Source organism: Balaenoptera ricei, chromosome 1, assembly GCF_028023285.1.
Source record: "Balaenoptera ricei isolate mBalRic1 chromosome 1, mBalRic1.hap2, whole genome shotgun sequence".
Taxonomy (NCBI): domain Eukaryota; kingdom Metazoa; phylum Chordata; class Mammalia; order Artiodactyla; family Balaenopteridae; genus Balaenoptera; species Balaenoptera ricei.
Window position 1 is genome coordinate 152,766,981 of NC_082639.1, and position 19,468 is coordinate 152,786,448.

The 19,468-nt window shown below is 37.2% G+C and overlaps 1 protein-coding gene across 3 annotated transcripts in view; it reads left to right on the forward strand.

The window, feature by feature from the left end:
• INTS7 (integrator complex subunit 7) overlaps window positions 1-19,468 on the forward strand; it is an 89,455-nt gene that overhangs the window by 5,890 nt on the left and 64,097 nt on the right. For 2 of the 3 annotated variants that reach the window (XR_009505692.1, XM_059938474.1), the window contains exons 2-7: window positions 4,735-4,864; window positions 6,035-6,181; window positions 7,315-7,452; window positions 13,543-13,589; window positions 17,573-17,772; window positions 18,256-18,378. Coding sequence is in view for 2 of the 3 variants with exons in the window: in XM_059938474.1 (XP_059794457.1) it covers window positions 4,735-4,864; window positions 6,035-6,181; window positions 7,315-7,452; window positions 13,543-13,589; window positions 17,573-17,772; window positions 18,256-18,378 (785 nt within the window). In the remaining variant the exon portion in view is untranslated. Of the gene's footprint in view, window positions 1-4,734; window positions 4,865-6,034; window positions 6,248-7,314; window positions 7,453-13,542; window positions 13,590-17,572; window positions 17,773-18,255; window positions 18,379-19,468 lie in introns of those variants that run through there. The other variant, XM_059938485.1, reaches the window with a different exon arrangement.

Below are 19,468 nucleotides of genomic sequence, written 5' to 3' on the forward strand. Positions count from 1 at the left end.
TTAGTGACATTTCAGATCTTTAAATTTTCAAAAAAAACCCAAAACCCCAGAAATCCTGGGTTTTATGTGGAATCTCATTTCATTTTTAAGATTTGACAATGAATTCAAAACCTTTGAAAACATTGTATCATAAAATTACTCTGAGGGCCAGATTCAGCAGCCTACTAGTTTTCAGTCAAATAAGATAAATGGCAGAGGATAGCTTGAGGATCTACTCGCCTACCTTCTCAAAACAGCTAAATAGATGCCTGGGCCTCCACTGTAGAGATTTGGTAGGTAGGAGAGGAACCCTAGTATAGACATTTTTGAAAAATTTCACAAGTGTTTCTGATGCAGAACCAGAGCTGATAAACCACTAGTGTAGCAAAATGTTCTGCACATTTTAAGTGAGAAATACGTTTAGAATAATGAATTTCATTGCTGCCAAATGGATTTTGACTGAATAAGCAATTTACGGACAACTTATTTTAGTTCTTCCTAGTCTACCTGCATGTTGCAACTAAGTTGAGCACCGTTAAACTCCAGGCACTGAAAAGGAAGAGATCTCTGTTTCTTTGGTGGGAGAATAAAAAGTAAAATGTAGAAACAGCAATCACATCCTTCCACAGTGGGTCTTACGGTGACATTCTTATGATCATTGGTCTTCTGATCAGGGTATTTTCCCTCAGATTTGTTGTAGCTAGCAACAGAAGTAAAGTGAATAACCTCTTAAACCCCTCTAAGAATAAGATCTGCTTGTGCTGAGCTGCTATTTTCAGGTGCTTGGCTTATACTGGAGTTGGAATTGACCTAGAGCAAGCAAGCTGGGTACCATACTGCCCCAGCCTAGGATTGTTGCTGCATCGCAGGCCTTAATGCGCTTCTCTCTTCTCTCTTCTCTTGCACCCTAGCTTCTGACCTTCTGAGCCAGCCTAGCTTCTCATTTCCTCTCTCATAAAACTCATATCAGAAAATAAGCGAGACATTTACTATTCTTTAGCTCATGTACCCTGATGGCTCTGTTATAGGAATGAGGGTCTACTTTATCTTAAAGAAATAAAATTTGACCACACTAGAGAAATCAAAACCTTTCTTTGACCAGATGCAAAATTATCTTTGGTACATTTTAAATCAGCATGTTTAAATAAATGATTTGGTCTGTGGTCCTGTTTTTAAAGGGAAGGTGAGGCGGATCATATTCTGTTGAGGAGACTCCCTGTACGTAGACCCCTTCCTACTTTACCTTTTTCATCCCAACCAAGGTTAATTTATTACAAACAGAACTTTACTAACCTTTGTATCACTCAACTCTTGAGAGAGAGAAGAGAAGGAAACGAGTCCAATTACTGTGGGTTCTCCCAGCATTCCCTTCCCCCAGCACACGTACATAAACACACATCTCTTCCTTCTCTGTTCTCACACCTCCATCCTCGGACTTGCCTTTCTTTTTCTCCCCTTCCCTTGTGTCCTTCACTGCCCTATCTGTGTGTCCCTTGACCCCTTTTTCAAGGATACAGGAGCCATTGCCAGTAACCTACAGTGTCTCTGTTGGTACTGTGCATTTAGTGGAAAGAAGACTCCTAGAGCTTCTAGTGGCAGTTCTTGTGTGTATGGAAGTTGGTGGGTGAGGGGTGTAGGGAGAGGGGAGCAGGCAAAGAAGGGATATGTTCTAAATATCTCAGTTAGAAATTAGAGTTAATTTTGAATTAATTTTCCCAGAGGAACTTCTATTATAAGTGGTTATTAGATTATGGAGTACTATGAGTACTGATAGTGCTATTTTTTTTCCTATGAGGAAATATTTTCCAAGTACCAAATAACTAACATGAGTGCACCTATAGAACTTAACTCATTAGTAAGTTGTAGAAATTGCATGTGCAGATTTACTTTGTGGTTGTCTTATGTATTGGAACAAAGTGGCAACCAGTAAAGAGCCCTCTGTCAACTGGGGGAAAACCGCACAATGTAAGAGCTGTGAGTTGAGTTTTATTCAGCGTCTCACTGAGGACTATAGCCCTGGAGACAGCCTTCCAGATAGCTCTGAGGAACTGCTCCAAAGAGGTAGATGGAGAGATCAGTATACATGTGATTTTGGCTAAGGAGTATGTGCAATCCAGCATATGTCTTGGTAGACGGTTGCTGCTAGTCTAAGGAACAGATATCTCAGTTAATGATTTTAGTGCTTTTCTAAGTGTGGGAAGATGCAAGAATCTGGGTTCATAAAAATTTTTTTTTCCTGAAATATAACTATCTAAGGGCCTGTTTTGCCTGTTTTCCCTAAAGCACAGGGTGCCTCATCTTGTTCTTTGTCCTAAATTCCTTTCAGGGTGTGCTGTAGGTCAGCGACTTAATCTTTGTAGAACTGAATGGCAAGCGACATTCCTTGTTTTACACCTCAGACATTTCCTTTGTCATTTTTTAACAGTGAACAAACTTTACTGAACAGAGATGTTCTAGGGTGCTTATTCTTGTGCAGATATAATCAGCATTTTGTAAATGGCAAAATACGAAAAGAAAAATATTTGGAGGTGATACTATTAATTCCATATCAAGATACTCATTCTTAGTGAATTTTTTAAAGGATTGAACATTAACTCCTTTTATTTGTTGGATTTTAAAAAAAATCAGATTCATTGAGGGAATTCCCTGACGGTCCAGTGCGCTTTCACTGCCGTGGGCCCAGGTTCAACCCCTGTTCGGGGAACTAAGATTGCACAAGCTGTGTGTGGCGTGGGGGAAAAAAAAATCAGATTTCTTTGAGGTATAATTTGTATATAATAAAATCCACCAAATGTATGCAGTCATGAAACCACTACCTAGAACAATTCTTTCACCCCCAGAACTTGCCCTGTGCCCCTTTGTGGTCAGTTCTCTTTCTTTAGCCTCTGGCAACCACGTTCTGCTTTCTATTCCCATAGTTTTGCCTTTTCCAGAATGTCATATACAGTAGTCTTTTGGGACTGACTTCTTTCACTTAGCATAATGATTTTGAGATCCACCCATGTTGTTGTATCAGTGATCGGTTTCTTTTTATTGCTGAGTATGAGTCCATTGTATGGACCACAGTTTGTTTATTCATTCACCAGTTGATAGACTGGGTTGGGTTGTTTCCAGTTTGGGGCTATTATGAATTAAGCTGCTGTGAACATTTGCATACAGATCTTTGTATGGACAGATATTTTCAATTCACTTAGGTAAATATTTGGAAGTAAGATTGCTGAGTGTATAATAAGTGTATATTTATCTTTATAAGAAATGACCAAACTGTCTTCCAAAGAACTGTATAGTTTTGCATTCCCACCAGCAATGTATGAGAGTTTTAGTTGCTCCATATCCTCTTAGCACTTGGTATTGTCGGTCTTTTCTGCCATTCTAGTGGATGTGTAGTGGTGTCTTACTGTGGTTTTTAATTTACATTTCACGGATGACTAACAATGATGAGCGTCTGTTCATGTGCTTATGTTTGCCATCCTTATTTCCTCTTTAGTGAAATTTCTCTTCAAATCTTGCCCATTTTAAAAAATTAAGTTTTCTTTTTATTGAGATATAAGAACTATGGATGAAGTCCTTTATCAGATACATGTTCTATAAATATTTTCTTCCAGTATGTGGCTTGTTTTTTTATTCTCTTAACAGTATATTTTGAAGAGAAGTTTTTTGTTTTAATAAATTTATTTATTTATTTGTTTTTGGCTGCGTTGGGTCTTCGTTGCTGCGCATGGGCTTTCTCTAGTTGCAGCAAGTGGGGGCTACTGTTCATTGTGGTGCGCGGGCTTCTCATTGCAGTGGCTTCTCTTGTGGAGCATGGACTCTAGGTACGCAGGCTGTAGTAGTTGTGGCACGCGGGCCCAGTAGTTGTGGTTTGCGGGCTCTAGAGCTCAGGCTCAGTAGTTGTGACGCAGGGGCTTAGTTGCTCTGCAGCATGTGGGATTTTCACGGACCAGGGCTCAAACCCGTGTCCCCTGCATTGGCAGGCGGATTCTTAACCACTGTGCCACTAGGGCTACCAGGGAAGCCGAAGAGCAGAAGTTTTTAATTTTGATAGAGTTTAACTTATCATTTTTTAATTTTATGATGTTTTTAATCTAAAAACTCCACTTTTTTTGTTTTATCTAAGAATTATTTGCTTAACCTAAGCTTATAAAGATTTCCTCTGTATTTTCTTCTATATAATTTATAATTTTAGCTCTTACATTTAGGTGTATGGTTCATTTTGAGTTAATTTTTGTATATGGTGCAAATTAAGGATTGAGTTTCTTTTTTCTTTTCTTTTTTTAAATTTCCCTTCTGATTTCTTCTTTCACTTCTTTCAGTGATTCATCTTATTGATTATTTATAAGTGTGTTGCTTTATTTCCAAATATTTGGGAATTTTTAGATATTTTTCTCTTACTGATTTTTAATTTAATTCCATTATGGTCAGAGAACATACATAGTATGATTTCAGTCCTTTTAAATTTGTTGAGGTTTACTTATGGCCCCAACTATTTTATCAACTCAATCTTTTTTAAAAAATTGTTTCTTTTTCATTATTCTATATCTAAAAGTGACACTTTACCAAATTACTATTTCATATGCCATTTTTATTTTTGAAAAGGTAATGAGTTACAATTGTACTTTACTTAATTGTTAAGAATGATTATTACTTTACTGTGTAAATAATTTTACTCTGTAATAGTGTGTTGATATTTGCTGTTTTTGCCTTATTGTAGCCACAAATTTGTATTCTGTTCTTCCCTTTTTATGCTCTTCATAGGTCTAAGATCTGGCAAACTTGGTGAACAGTGTGAAGCAGTTGTCCGCTTTCCCAGGCTCTTTCAGAAGTATCCATTCCCCATTCTCATCAATTCTGCTTTCCTAAAGTTAGCTGATGTTTTCAGAGTTGGGTAAGTCTTTTTAAGGCCTTGGTGTCCTAAAGCACATTGTTCATATTTCTTTGTTTTATATTGTGGTCTGTATTCTTTTTGCCTTTTAGGACTTCCACATGGTTCATTACCATTTTAATGGATGCACATGGCAATTTGCAAGAAATTTTGGTGTGAAATTTAATGGCATTTTAAGCAAAAGTGAAGGATATAAGCCAGAGAGTACTTATGTCTTTGGGGACAGGATAATTCAAAATTAAGACAACCTTAATATATTATTGTATATTTCAGAAATATCTGTGGCTTTGTGCAGATAGTTTGGAGAAGTTTCTGATTTAACAGTTTATTTTATAACATGAGATTACATGTTACATGAGATTATGGGTCACTGTGAAGTGCCTGAAACATCTAAGCAAGCACTGAATATACACCTACTTTTTCTCTCTGCCATTCCCTCTCCCACTTCTTTCCACCCTTCTCCATGCATTCATGTGCTTATACACACACCAAATCAGACTTGGAGAAATGATGTTGTAGAATTAGCTTGAGAGGAAGATGACCATCTCCTTGATTATAATATGACTGAGGAGATTGAGTTTGGGTCCAGGGCTTCTCTTTGTGTTACTACTGTTTTGGTGCCTTGCAGCAGGACTGCAGGCTTTGCTAACTGCTTATGCTTAGTACGCATCTCATGTACAGTTGGCCCTCTGCAACTAAACGTTCTGCATCCATGGGGTCTACCAACCATGGGTCAAAAATATTTGGAAAAAAAATTCCAGAAAGTTCCAAAAAGCAAAACTTGAGTTTGCCACACATTGGCAACTATTTACATTGTATTTACACTTATTTATATAGCATTTATATTGTATTAGGTATTGTAAATAATCTAGAGATGATTTGAAAGTGTGTGGGAGGATGTGCAAATACTATGCCATTTTGTATAAGGGATTCGAGTCTTCAAGGGTTTTGGTATGGCAGGGGGTGGTCTGGAACCAGTCCCCCTCCCCACCATGGATATCACAAGATGACTGTACAGACTCTAACTATTTCAGTGGTAAGACAGAGAATATTAAGATTGAAAAACATTGGCCTATTGCTAAAATTTATTAATATCATTAGTGTTGCTTTGATTCCTAATTAAATATTACTTTATAAAGTGATCTAATTTATTTTATCTGTGGTTTTTCATAGAAACAATTTCCTGAGGCTATGTGTTCTTAAAGTTACTCAACAAAGTGAGAAGCATTTGGAGAAGATTCTAAATGTGGATGAATTTGTGAAGAGGATTTTCTCTGTGATTCATAGTAATGATCCTGTAGCAAGAGCCATCACACTCCGGTATACTCTGTTATGCTAATGAGTCACCACAAGATTGTTTGAGTTGTGATTATATATCCCCAAAAGGCAATATATTTACTTTTATCATTTCTAATATTAAGAATTTATTTTTATATTTTCTACTAACAGTCAATGAGAAAATATGGTAACCATCCTAATCTGTAAATGCCTTGCAGCTAACCATCTATGATACTGTTTCGGTAACTCACGTTTGAAATATTTCTCTTTGCGGGTGGATGTTCTGATCTGATAACTCTAAGGTGAATGTGGCTTAGCCTCAGCTTATTTTGAACTTTTACCTTCCTGACCTTGTCCTACTGTTTCATGTCAGTTTTCTGTATTCATCCTTGGTTATGTGCTTGTTTTTGTATATGATAATTTATATCTGGACTCCTTGGCGAATGCCAGATATAACCATCTTAGTTTCTTCAGCCTTTCCTTTTCTTTCTTGGCATTAAACAAAATTTTTTTTTAAGTTTTGTTAGAATTTCATTTTGTAAGCCTTATATCCAGCTTGAACCAATATCCTCATTTTAGGTCTATCATCTGTGAAATTATATGCGTAATTTTTGGATTGTTTGAAACTCACTTTCCTAAACTCTTCCTTCCTCAGTTCTGATATGAGCCCCAGGGGGCATTCTCCTCTCTTCTCTTGATATTGAGGAGAGATTTGAAAATCATGATACAAGTAATCACTGATGTTGAAAAAAAGACTGAGAAGTCTTACTTTTTACTTTGCGGATCTGCTGAATAACAAAAGTATTGAACTCTTAATGCTTTGCTAAAATGGACTTCTTCATACAACATTGGAAAATTGATATTTTGATGCTTTAATAATTTAAAAGTTTCTTTTTCTGGGCTCTCTTTTGTACTTGGCATGTACTTCAAGGTGATTTTTAAAAGTTTTGCTTGTGTTAAATAAGCCATGTTAGTTTTTCTGACATATTGAAGTATGGAAAAGTGTTTAGAATTTGAGTCACTGCTTGATTTCTAAAATTGATACTTTATTAACCTGAGATTTATGGAATGACCTGTAAACTTTAGTTTTGGTAATTTAGCTTTGCCTGTTTCTTCCTTTTCTGACCTTGAGCTTATTGTATTTCCATTCTTCTTGGGTTTCTCTGTTTGTGCAGGATGTTGGGAAGTCTGGCATCAATAATTCCTGAGAGGAAGAATGCTCATCATAGTATTCGTCAGAGTCTGGATTCACATGATAACGTAGAAGTTGAAGCTGCTGTTTTTGCTGCTGCTAACTTCTCTGCACAATCAAAGTAAGCATAGGCCTTTTATAATTTGGCTTCCCAGGAAGAGGTTTTGAAGGAATAACTCATCTGTGTATATAAAACACTAAGGGATACAGAAAAATGTAAATGGCAAGGTGTATTTTCCAAGAGGGTTTCCGTCATGTTGGGAAAACAGGACTTAAATCCATAAAACAGAAAAGTTAAGTACAGATGTTGGCATTAACTGTAAATGAAATTAGAGCTTCCAGAAGGACAGGATCAGCATGGGATTAGAGTAGTTGGGGAAGGCTTCATTGGGGAGCAGAAGCTTTGTCTACTGAACAGCCTTCCCCAGACATACAGTCCTAATACTAAATTGCTGCTTTCTTACTGTCTTCTCAAGTTTAGCTTTTTGGCAGTAGAACTGTGCACAGTTTGACAGAGACAGTAACTTGAGTTGAAACCAATTTTAATTTCTTTGGGATGTCATAGTCTACTGTCTTACAAAACAGTATATCTATGTGTGTGTGTGTGTGTGTGTATATTTTTTTTTTTTGGATGAAATGTTGACCATAGTTTTATTACTGTGTTTGACTTGCTTGATTATCCTCTCTAAAAAATATATATTATTCCCTTTAGTGACTGATGGGGAAGTAGCATTGCTTTCTGGAGGACATTTTGGTAATATGTATTTTGCTTCAAACATGTACATTCCTTTGACCTAGAAAATCCACTTATAAGAACTTACCCTAAGGAGTCAGCAGTGTGTACTGATATTTACTTACAAGGATGCTAGTTATAGGGTTATAGTAACCAAAAAAATTAGTAACAATTTAAATTCCAACCAGTGTGCTAATAAGATAGATATGACCGTACAACAAAATACTATATCAGCTTTTGTAACGAATATATTTTAGAAATATATTTGGAAATAGGTTACATAATAGGTTATATGATATTATAGATTTATTTAAAAAACAAGTATTTATATTTATGGAATAGAGAAAAGACTAGAAGGATATATATCGAAATATTGTCTCTGGTTGGTAAGATGGTTATCTTATTTTTGTTTCCTTTTTTACGAATTTTTGTATATCCTGCTAGGAGCAAGTTTTGGTTTTATAATCAGATGACTAATGAATTTTTTTCAATAAAAAGTAGCATTTACATTAAGAGCCTCTGCTAAATTTGGATAAGACTTGAAAGAGTTAATCACCAGCTGTCTTCCTTTATACTTTATTAGTACATACACATTCATCTCTTCAGCTGCTCTTACGAAGCCTTCAGAATTCCAGGATTACTCATTGGAAAAGGAGATTAGAGAATAGAAAGCATATAGTTTTTAATTCACTGATCGAAAGTAGTAGGTGTGGCAATAATTGAGGAAGAGAAATATCTGAGTAAAGACAGTTCCTATTTGTGCTTTTGAAAGTTGGCATTTTTTTCTTATTGAATTGATGACCAGTAAACATTTAATAGTTTATGTAGAAGCAGTTTTTCACATACCAGGCTTCAATATGGTATACTTGTGATTTGTGATGTTTAAAAATACCAAATTAGTGCAATAGGAAAGTCTGAAGGACCTATCTAGATGTATCAGAGTGTGAATAAGGAAATACGTCTTTTTCAGATTAGCATTTACCTCTTCCCCCAGAAATGATGACCTGGCTTGAGATCAAATATCTCAACCAATACTGATGGATTTTTATGTTAGTATCTCCATCAATTTTGGATCTTAAGCAAATTAGAGAAACTGGCCAAAAAAGACCTTAAGAATTTATTTAATCCTGTTTCCACCTGTCTGCTACCACAACCACATGTGACTTGTTCTGAAAAAGGTTATAATTTTTAAGAGCTAGTCCCAGAGCAGGAGTTGCAAGCCCAAATGCCTTCAGGGACCAGGGAGGCGTTGTCAATGAGAGAGGTGACTTCACGTGGTGACTGTGGTGAACTGAAGGGTGCACTCACCATCTAAAAGGAGTAGCCCCTTGGTACCAGTAGATGGTAACAGTGCAGGAGTGTATGACCAATGGTGTGACATCAGAATTTGGGGGTGGGGGGTGGTGGGAAGAAGCTGGAGAATCAGATTATTCTGTTTATTTCACCATATGAGACTATATATTCTTAACATATTCTTAATGCTGACATTAAGAATTTAAAAAAATATTATTAGACCAAAAAAAAAAAAGAAAAGAAAGAAAACTGCAGGTTTCTAACTTGCAGTTTATTGACCATAGAAGAGTGTAACAGACTTAAACTTTGAGTTGTTATAGAAGTTATTATATAGTTAGTGGGACTTCCCTGGTGGTGCAGTGGTTGGGAGACCACCTGCCAATGCAGGGGACACAGGTTCAAGCCCTGGTCTGGGAAGATCCCTACATGCCGCGGAGCAACTGAGTCCATGCACCACAACTACTGAGCCTGCGCTCTAGAGCCCGCGAGCCACAACTACTGAGTCCGCGCACCACGACTACTGAATCCCACGCGCCTAGAGCCTGTGCTCCACAGCAAGAGAAGCTACCGCAGTGAGAAGCCCGCGCACTGCAACAAAGAGTGGACCCCGCTCGCCGCAACTAGAGAAAGCCTGAGCACAGCAGCAAAGACCCAACGCAGCCAAAAATTAAAAAAAAAAAAAAAAAAAAAAAGATACTATTTTTTAAAAAGTTATTATATAGTTAGTGAAGAAATACTTAGTGAATATCCATCATGTCCAGACTCTATTCCAAGCACCAGGAATACAGAAGTGGAAAAGATGAATGACCTGTTGTGATGTAAACACAAAATAGTTTCAGCTGCTCATTAATGTTATGGAAAAATAGAACAGTTTTGTCATTGTGATGATGACCTGAGTGAGCTGCTTAGGTAGAGTGATCAGGGAAAGGCCTCACTGAGGAGGTGACATTTGAGCTGATACTGGGTGCTGAAGAAGAGGCAGCGATCTAGAGGAAGGATATTCCAAGCAGAAGGAATAACAAGTACAAGAGCACTCTGAAATGTGAACAGGTCATCTATACATACCTAATATACCTTTTGCCTTATACCTGAAAGACATTTACAACTTACTTTTTCTTATCAGATGTGAGGCTGATACCAGAGCAGTAGTTTTGAAACTATTTGGTATCAGAATCTCTTTACACTCTTCAAACATTATTGAAGTCCTCAAAGAGCCTTTTTTGTTTATGTGGATTATATCAACTGATAGTTACTGAATTAGAATGAAAATGCCTAAATTTTAAAAATATTTATTAATTCATTTAAAAAGTAACAAATTCTTAATATGTTAGCATAAAAATATCTTTATGAAAATAATTATTTTAGAAAACTGAAATCAAGTTTGTGGGAAGAGTGGCCTTGTTTTACATTTTTACAAATCTCTTTAATGTCTGGCTGGATTCTCATATCTGATTCTGTGTTCACTGTTTCTGTTGCAATGTTATTTTGGTTAAAATATGTGAAAAAAAATCCAGCCTCACACAGATATATAGTTGGAAAAGAGAGGAGTGTTTTTAAAGGCTTTATAGGTAATTATGGATGTTTTTCTTTGATACTGTACCAAAACTAGAAAAGTGTTGGTTCTTAAAGGTTGATTGCCCTGTGAACTCTAAAACCACCAGTGAATATGTACTGTTATATTGAAAGTCATTAGCCTCTCTTACCCGTGTATGGTTTTATAACTTAGATATTGGTCTTCTGGAAAATATTGGTTCACTGTGTTATGCAGGTCTTCCAAATGTTGACCTTTTTTCATTGTAAAATATCAAAGGATCACGTTTGTTGCTATCACCACTGATCTCATCAGGAAGGTCTTTAAATATTAAGCTGTCAAGCTCATGGTGACAGATATAAGTTTTCTGAAATGCTAATTTTTGCTTAGAAGCTAAGATTGGCAAAAAATTTTCCCAGTTACTTTCCTGAAAGTTACAAGCTTACTTTATTCATCTTTTTAGAAAATACCTGCAAATAGCCAACTCTGAATAATTATGGAATTTCATGAAAAAACATGGGTAGCTCATCTCGAAACTCAAATGACTGCATGGTACTTTTCCTGCAGACAACCACTGTGTACTTGATGTGTGCTTTCCATTTTGTCAGAGAATATTAAATAATATCTTAATGGCAGAAAATGTTTTATATAGACATCTGAACTGCAGAGGGGAAGTATTCCATGCCCTGTGTATCATGTATCATGACTAAAAGAGCCAAGTTAGATCATATTATCTGTATCATATTTCCTTACATATTATATAATGTTTTATCCCAAACATTCATGTTATTAATAACTTCTGCAACAGTCAGTGATATTTCAATTGCAACAGACTCAAAAGCAACACCTTGGAAAATACTTTACATGTATATAATATTTTTTAAATGCCTACTTTATTTTTAATTTTTATTTTATTTTTTTAATTGAAGTATAGTTCGTTTACAATGTTGTGTTAGTTTTAGGTGTACAGCAAAGTGATTCAATTATGCATATATATATATATATCTATTTTTCAGATTCTTTTCCCATATAGGTTATTACAAAATATTGAGTATAGTTCCCTGTGCTATACAGTAGGTCCTATTTGTTATCTATTTTATGTATAGTAGTGTGTATATGTTAATCCCAAACTCCTCTAATTTATCCCTCCTCCCCCTCCCCCTTGGTAAGCACAAGTCTATTTTCCATGTCTGTGGGTCTATTTCTGTTTTGTATATAAGTTCATCTGTATCATTTTTTTTGATTCCACATATAAGCTATATCATATTTGTCTTTTTCAGTCTGGCTTACTTCACTTAGTATGACAATCTAGGTCCATCCATGTTGCTGCAAATGGCATTTTTCATTCTTTTTTATGGCTGAGTAATGTTCCACTGTATATGTATACCACATCTTCTTTATCTGTTCATCTGTTGATGGACATTTAGGTTGTTTCCATGTCTTGGCTATTGTAAATAGTGCTGCAGTGAACATTGGGGTGCATGTATCTTTTCAAATTATGGTTTTCTCTGGGTATATGCCCAGTAGTGGGATTGCAGGATCATATGGTAGCCCTAATTTTAGTTTTTTAAGGAGCCTCCATACTGTTCTCCCTAGTAGCTGCACCAATCTACCTTCCCACCAGCAGTGTAGGAGGGTTCCCTTTTCTCCACACCCTCTCCAGCATTTATTATTTGTAGACTTTTTGATGATGGCCATTCTGACTGGTGTAAGGTGATACTTCATTGTAGTTTTGATTTGTGCTTCTCTAGTAATTAGCGATGTTGAGCATTGTTTCATGTGCCTTTTGGCCATATGTATGTCTTCTTTCTTCTTTGGAGAAATTTCTGTTTAGATCTTCTGCCCATTTTTTGATTGGGTTGTTTGTTTCTTTGATATTGAGCTGTATGAGCTGTTTGTGTATTTTGGAGATTAATCCTTTGTTGCATCGTTTGCAAATATTTTCTCCCATTCTGTTGATTGTCTTTTCGCTTTGCATATGGTTTCCTCTGCTGTGCAAAAGCTTTTAAGTTTCATTAGGTCCCATTTGTTTATTTTTGTTTTTATTTCCATTACTCTAGGAGATGGATCCAAAAAGATTTATGTCAAAGAGTATTCTGCCTGTTTTCCTCTGGGAGTTTTATAGTATCCAGTCTTACATTTAGGTCTTTAATCTAAAAAATGGCCACTTTTAAATAATTTGGCTCTTAGTAAGATTCTATCCATATTTCCTACTGTGTTTCTACTACTTCATACTTCCTCTGTTTTTCTAAAATTCAGAATATTTGGTATATATTTTATTGTTTACGTAAGTGATCGCTTGTGTGTTGAAAGTTTCTGTTAATTAAAAGTGCGTCCTAAAACATTGTAGACTGAGATAGTGACCTTGAGTCTTTCAGTCATTTAGTAATGCAAATGGCAACAATGCTCATAAATCAGAGCATCTTTCCTTGAAAATCACGTGGGAACAGTGTTGGCATAAGCCCACCGCTGTTTGGAGTTTTGGTTTCAGTTGCACTTCTTACCCCACCTGGCACCTGACCTTAGTAATATTAGTTTCGATTTGGAGTATTGCATTTCTCCTGTGCTTACTGTGTTCTGTTTCTTTTAAGTCCTCAGAAAACTGAAGCAAATTTAACTGGTTTTAAAGATTTTGCTGTTTTCTCTTTCCAAAGGGATTTTGCTGTAGGAATCTGTAACAAAATCAGTGAAATGATTCAAGGTATGTATGCTTCATTTGGTATTATGAAGTAACTTAATGGGATTTATATTAATAATAGCTGCTAACATTTATTAAATACTTACTGCGTGCTAGTCACTATTCATTCATTTATTCATTCAAATAATGTTTATTAAGTGTCTTCTAAATGCCAGAACTATTCTAGGTGCTTAGGATAGAGTAGTACACAAAACAAAGCCCTTGCCCTCATGTAACCTACATTCTAATGGTGGAAGGGTTGGTGGTAGCAGCAGATAAGTAAATTTATGACATATCAGGTGCTGTGGAGAACAAGTGCGGTAAGAAGGATAGAGTCCCCAGAGCAGATGGCAGGATAGAAGGGGGGAAGTTTCTGTTTTATATATGTTGATCAAGGAAGACTTCTGATAAAGTGATATTTGAGTGAGAAATGCAGATATTTAGGGGGAAAACGTTCTGACCTGGGGGAGAGCTGTGCTGTTAGGAGCTCTGGAACTCTCTTCACTCTGCTAATGTCCCTCCAGTATCTTCCAATTGCAATGAAACTCAAATCCAAATTCCTTACTGTAGCCTACAAAGCCTTAGTATTCTAATCTCATCTTCCATACTGTGCTTCACATGTATTACCCCATTTACCCTCATAATATTCATAAAAGGAAGCTGTGGGGTTACAGCATTGCACAGCTCTAGAGAACACAACTTTCTTTGTGTATTTCTAGATGGCATTTCTTTGAATTGCACAATTTGGCAGACTTGGATAGGTAATACTACTACCTCTATTTTATGGAAAAGGAAATGGAGCCACAATAAAATCACTTAATTGAAGACCAAGATACAGTGGTTGAGCTTTGGCTTGTTTCCGTTTATTTCTTTGTCTTTTTTCCCCTGCTGCCAGAAAAGGGCTGTCCTGCAGAAAGCTATCATTAGAAGGAAGCATCACTCATTCATTGAGCAGGTTTTTATTGAATGCCTGCTGTATCAGACAAGATCTCAGCAGGAAACAGATGTCACACTGGAGCTGAGATAATTCAAGTAGGGTTTAATGAAGGAGCCATTTACAAAGGTGTAGGCAGGGTAAACTATAGGGGATGATGTAGTCCTGTACCCCTCTATGGTGCAGGAGAGGGAGTGGTTACCAGAACCTGGAGTCACATCAAGAGGGCCACTTTGAAAAACTGACCTTCAGAATGATGTGACCTGATGTGACCCTGCAGAGAAGGAGCCAAGGAGTAAATACTCGGACCTGAGCATTCTTCTCTTCCCATCTGCTGGGGCTCTCCACCCAGACAGAAGGCAAATAGCAAGGGAGTTGATGTAAGCTATAGAGGTAAGCCTCCTAGGGTGCTGGAGGATTCTGTATAGCTTGAGTGGTGGCTCTATGGATATATTCATATGTAGAAATCCATTAATATGCATATTTAAGATTCATTTTTGTTCCATAAGTTTTATCTGTTAAAAATTAAAGTAGGGACTTCCTTGGTGATGCAGTGGTTAAGAATCCGCCTGCCAGTGCAGGGGACACAGGTTCGAGCCCTCGTCCGGGAAGATCCCACATGCTGCGGCGCAACTAAGCCCATGCACCACAACTACTGAGCCTGCACTCTAGAGCCCGCGAGCCACAACTACTGAGCCCACGTGCCACAACTACTGAAGCCCACGCGCCTAGAGCCCGTGCTCTGCAACAAGAGAAGCCACCGCAATGAGAAGCCCATGCACCGCAATGAAGAGTAGCCCCTGTTCACTGCAACTACAGAAAGCTCACGCACAGCAACGAAGACCCAATGCAGCCAAAAATAATTAAATAAAAACAAACAAACAAAGAAATAAATAAATTTAAAATGAAAGCAAATGAACAGGAATTAGGAGATGGAAAGAGAGATGGAGAAAAACACAAGGGTAGGAATGGGGGCAAGGTGGAGGAAGATTGGAGCTCAAATTATAGAAGTGGTGAGCAAGTTTTAGGAATAAAGTATCCTTAAATTAAATTTTAAGTTGCTTGTATTTCTGCAAAGTAAAATCTTGAGTCTCCCTAAGCCTTCAGTAAAAATGTCTATAAGTACAAAGAGTCCCTCTGACTGCTGGATTGAGAATAGACTTGCAGAGGAGAAGGGAGGGATATGCAACAGGAGTCTGCCATGGGGAAAGGCCTAAGTAGAGACAATACTTAGGACACTTTTGCAATGATCCAGTCAAGAGATGGTGCTGGAAATGGACCAGTGTGATAGCAATGAAGGTGGAAAGACAGATTTGGGTTATATTTTGAAGATAGAAACCAACAAGATTTGTTGATAAATTTGGATGTGGGTGTGAGAGAAATTAGGGAATCAAGAAAGACTCCAAGTTCTGAGGAGCTGTAATGATGGAATTGTCATATCCTGAAATGGGAAAAGTTGGAGGGGCAGTTTCGTAGTAAAGATCAGAAGTTCTCTTTGGGCTGTATTAAGTATAAAATACATTAGAGACATCCCATTGGAGATGACCAGAGGTAATGGGATATACATATCTGAAGTTCCGGGGGCGGGGAGGAGAGGGGGAGGCAGTCTTTAAAAGCATATAGCTGGTAATAGAAGCCATGGGTTTATATAAGCTCACTCAGGGAAAGTACATAGGGTGAGAAGATAATATGTTACCAAGCCCAAGGAATACCAGAAATTAAAGTGTGGATAAAGAGGAGAATACAAAGAGATTGAGAAAGGACAAAAACCAGGAAGAGTGTGAAAAAGCAGAAGCTATTGAGAAAGAGTTTCAAAGATAGACTGGTCATTCAAATGCATTCAGTACCTTAAGGATCAAAACAATAATAACATAAGCCTGATATGATCCTGAAGAGAGAAAACCAGGGAGTAAATGCTCTGACCTCATTCTTCTCCCTCCCATCTCCTGGGACTCTCTGCTTTGGCTAAACTCAAAGAGAGGCCAAATAATAAGGGACTTAGTTGATGTAAGCCACTGTTGGATGTTGAAATGGTATTTATATATTCTCACTAACAGTTACTTCACAGTGGCAAAACCAGTGATCAGCAGAGATAAATTAGCTTTTGACATATGTGTAGTACATTATGACTGACAGTTTTTTGTTCACTGTCACCTCAAAGCCATGCTGTAGAAGAAAAGACTTTTTTGTGTATGTAGCTCCAGTGTTGACAGGAAAAGATGCTTTGGAATTAATCCTCATGGAGTTCCAGCTATGTATGCTGTAAAGAAAGGCATTGCTACACAAAGTTCAGAGAGTTTCAGAACTGCTCCATACGCAGTCTGTTCACATCCTGATCTTAGAGTTGAAGGAAATAATTAAAATTGTAAATATAATCAAATCATCGCCATTGCGTTTGTGCATATACGTGTGTATATGTATACATGTATGTGTATATCTTTTAGTATCCTTTGGGAAGAAACAGGCAGCAAATATGACTGCTTTCTACTGTGCCTTTTAAGGGCATTTTCTACTATCAGCATGTAGTTTAATAAGCACCCACAACTTAATGTTAAGATAAATACTTTTGAAAAACACCTATTGAACTTGTTGATTAGCTCTAGTATAACATCTTTAATGTTATAACCATAATACTAGTCTACTGTTTGTTTTTTTTTTTTTTTTTTTTTTTTTTTTAATTTATTCATTTGTTTATTCATCTATGGCTGTGTTGGGTCTTCGTTTCTGTGCGAGGGCTTTCTCCAGTTGCGGCGAGGGGGCGCCACTCTTCATCGCAGTGCGCGGGCCTCTCACTATCGTGGCCTCTCTTGTTGCAGAGCACAGGCTCCAGACGCGCAGGCTCAGTAGTTGTGGCTCATGGGCCCAGTTGCTCCGCGGCATGTGGGATCTTCCCAGACCAGGGCTCGAACCCGTGTCCCCTGCATTGGCAGGCAGATTCTCAACCACTGCGCCACCAGGGAAGCCTACTGTTTGTTTTTAAATGGTCATTTTGCTAATTGAATCAGACCTTTTAACTGTGGACTGTTATCCAGGATGATGATCAGAAATCTCTAAGCATTCTTTCTGTATCTAGGTCTAGCCACGCCAGTAGACTTGAAGCTGAAGTTGATCCCTATCCTGCAGCACATGCACCATGATGCAATATTGGCGTCCAGTGCTCGTGAGCTTTTACAACAGCTAGTCACATCCTATCCTTCCAACAAAATGGTGATTGTTTCTTTGCACACCTTTACTCTGCTTGCAGCTTCGTCTTTGGTTGATACGCCTAAGCAGGTAATTTCAATTTTCTTTAACTGCCTTTTCTTCAATAAACTTGCGTATTAAGTATATGCTAAAAAATAAGTAACCCATAAGTTTTGATAACATTAAGATCCCTTTCTCTGATAAAGATCAGAGAAGGTTTCATTTCCTTTTGCTTGCTTTTTTCCTCTGTTCATAGTGCTGATTCTTAGGAGCCTTGAGAGAAGTGAGGGGGAGGTGGGGGTACATGGCAGAGCATGGAGTTGGCGGGGAAAGAAAAGGGAAGAATTTAGTGTTTGAGGCCAGGTCTTGTGCTAGAACCTTGCAAGTTAAATGATAGTATATTTCTATACAAGAGGAGAAAGAGGCCCAAACATGGGCATATGGCGAATACATGACAGGGCTGTAATTCGAAATGAGCCCTGTCTCAAATATAAGTTTCACTAACTTACACTGCATCCCTAATGATAATTTCAGTGACAGTATCATTCATGGAGTGACTTATTTCCTTTGTAGATTCAGCTTCTATTGCAGTATTTGAAGAATGACCCCAGGAAAGCAGTAAAGAGACTTGCTATTCAAGATCTGAAATTACTTGCCAATAAAACACCACATACTTGGAGTAGGGAAAACATTCAGGTATGCAGAACTTTGAACATTAATATTTTATATAGAAAAATAATATAGCATTATAATAGAGCATATTGTTTTGCTTTACATTTTTATATTGGGTTGGCCAAAAGGTTTCTTCGGTTTTTCCTGTAAGATCGCTCTAGTGGCACTTAGTTGTCTTTAACTTCATTCGAAACAATTTTGTTAGATTGTGTGTGACAGCTGTCATATCAGCGTACATTTAATACAAGACTTATCAAAATTGGTGAATTTTTGTGTAGCCATTTTAATATTGAAGATGGAAGAAAACATTTTCGACCTATTATGCTTTATTATTTCAAGAAAGGTAAAAACGCAACTGAACGCAAAAAAAAGATTTGTGCAGTGTATGGAGAAGGTGCTGTCACTAACTGAACATGTCAAAAGTGGTTTGTGAGGTTTCGTGCTGGAGATTTCTTGCTGGACGATGCTCCACGGTTGGATACCCCAATTGAAGTTGATAGCCATCAAATCGAGACATTAATTGAGAACAATCAACATTATACCCCACAGAAGATAGCTGACGTACTCAAAATATCCAAATCAAGCATTGAAAATCATTTACACCAGCTTGGTTATGTTAATCGCTTTGATGTTTGGGTTCCACATAAGTTATATTTCCACGTGTGATTCTCTACTTAAACGTAACAAAAACGTTTAGTTATTAAAACAAATTGTGTGTACGTATAGCTGATTCACTTTGTTATACAGCAGAAACTAACACAACATTGTAAAGCAATTATACTCCAATAAAGATGTTAAAAAAAAAACAAACAAATTGCAACAGGCGATGAAAAGTGGATACTGTACAGTAATGTGGAACAGAAGAGATCGTGGGGCAAGCGAAATGAACCACCACCAACCACACCAAAGGCCGGTCTTCATCCGGAGAAGGTGATGTTGTGTATGTGGTGGGATTGGAAGGGAGTCCTGTATTATGAGCATCTTCCGGAAAACCAAAGGATTAATTGCAATAAGTATTACTCCCAGTTAGACCAACTGAAAGTAGCACTCGACGAAAAGTGTCTAGAATTAGTCAGTAGACTAATCTTTCATCAAGATAATGCAAGAAAAAAAA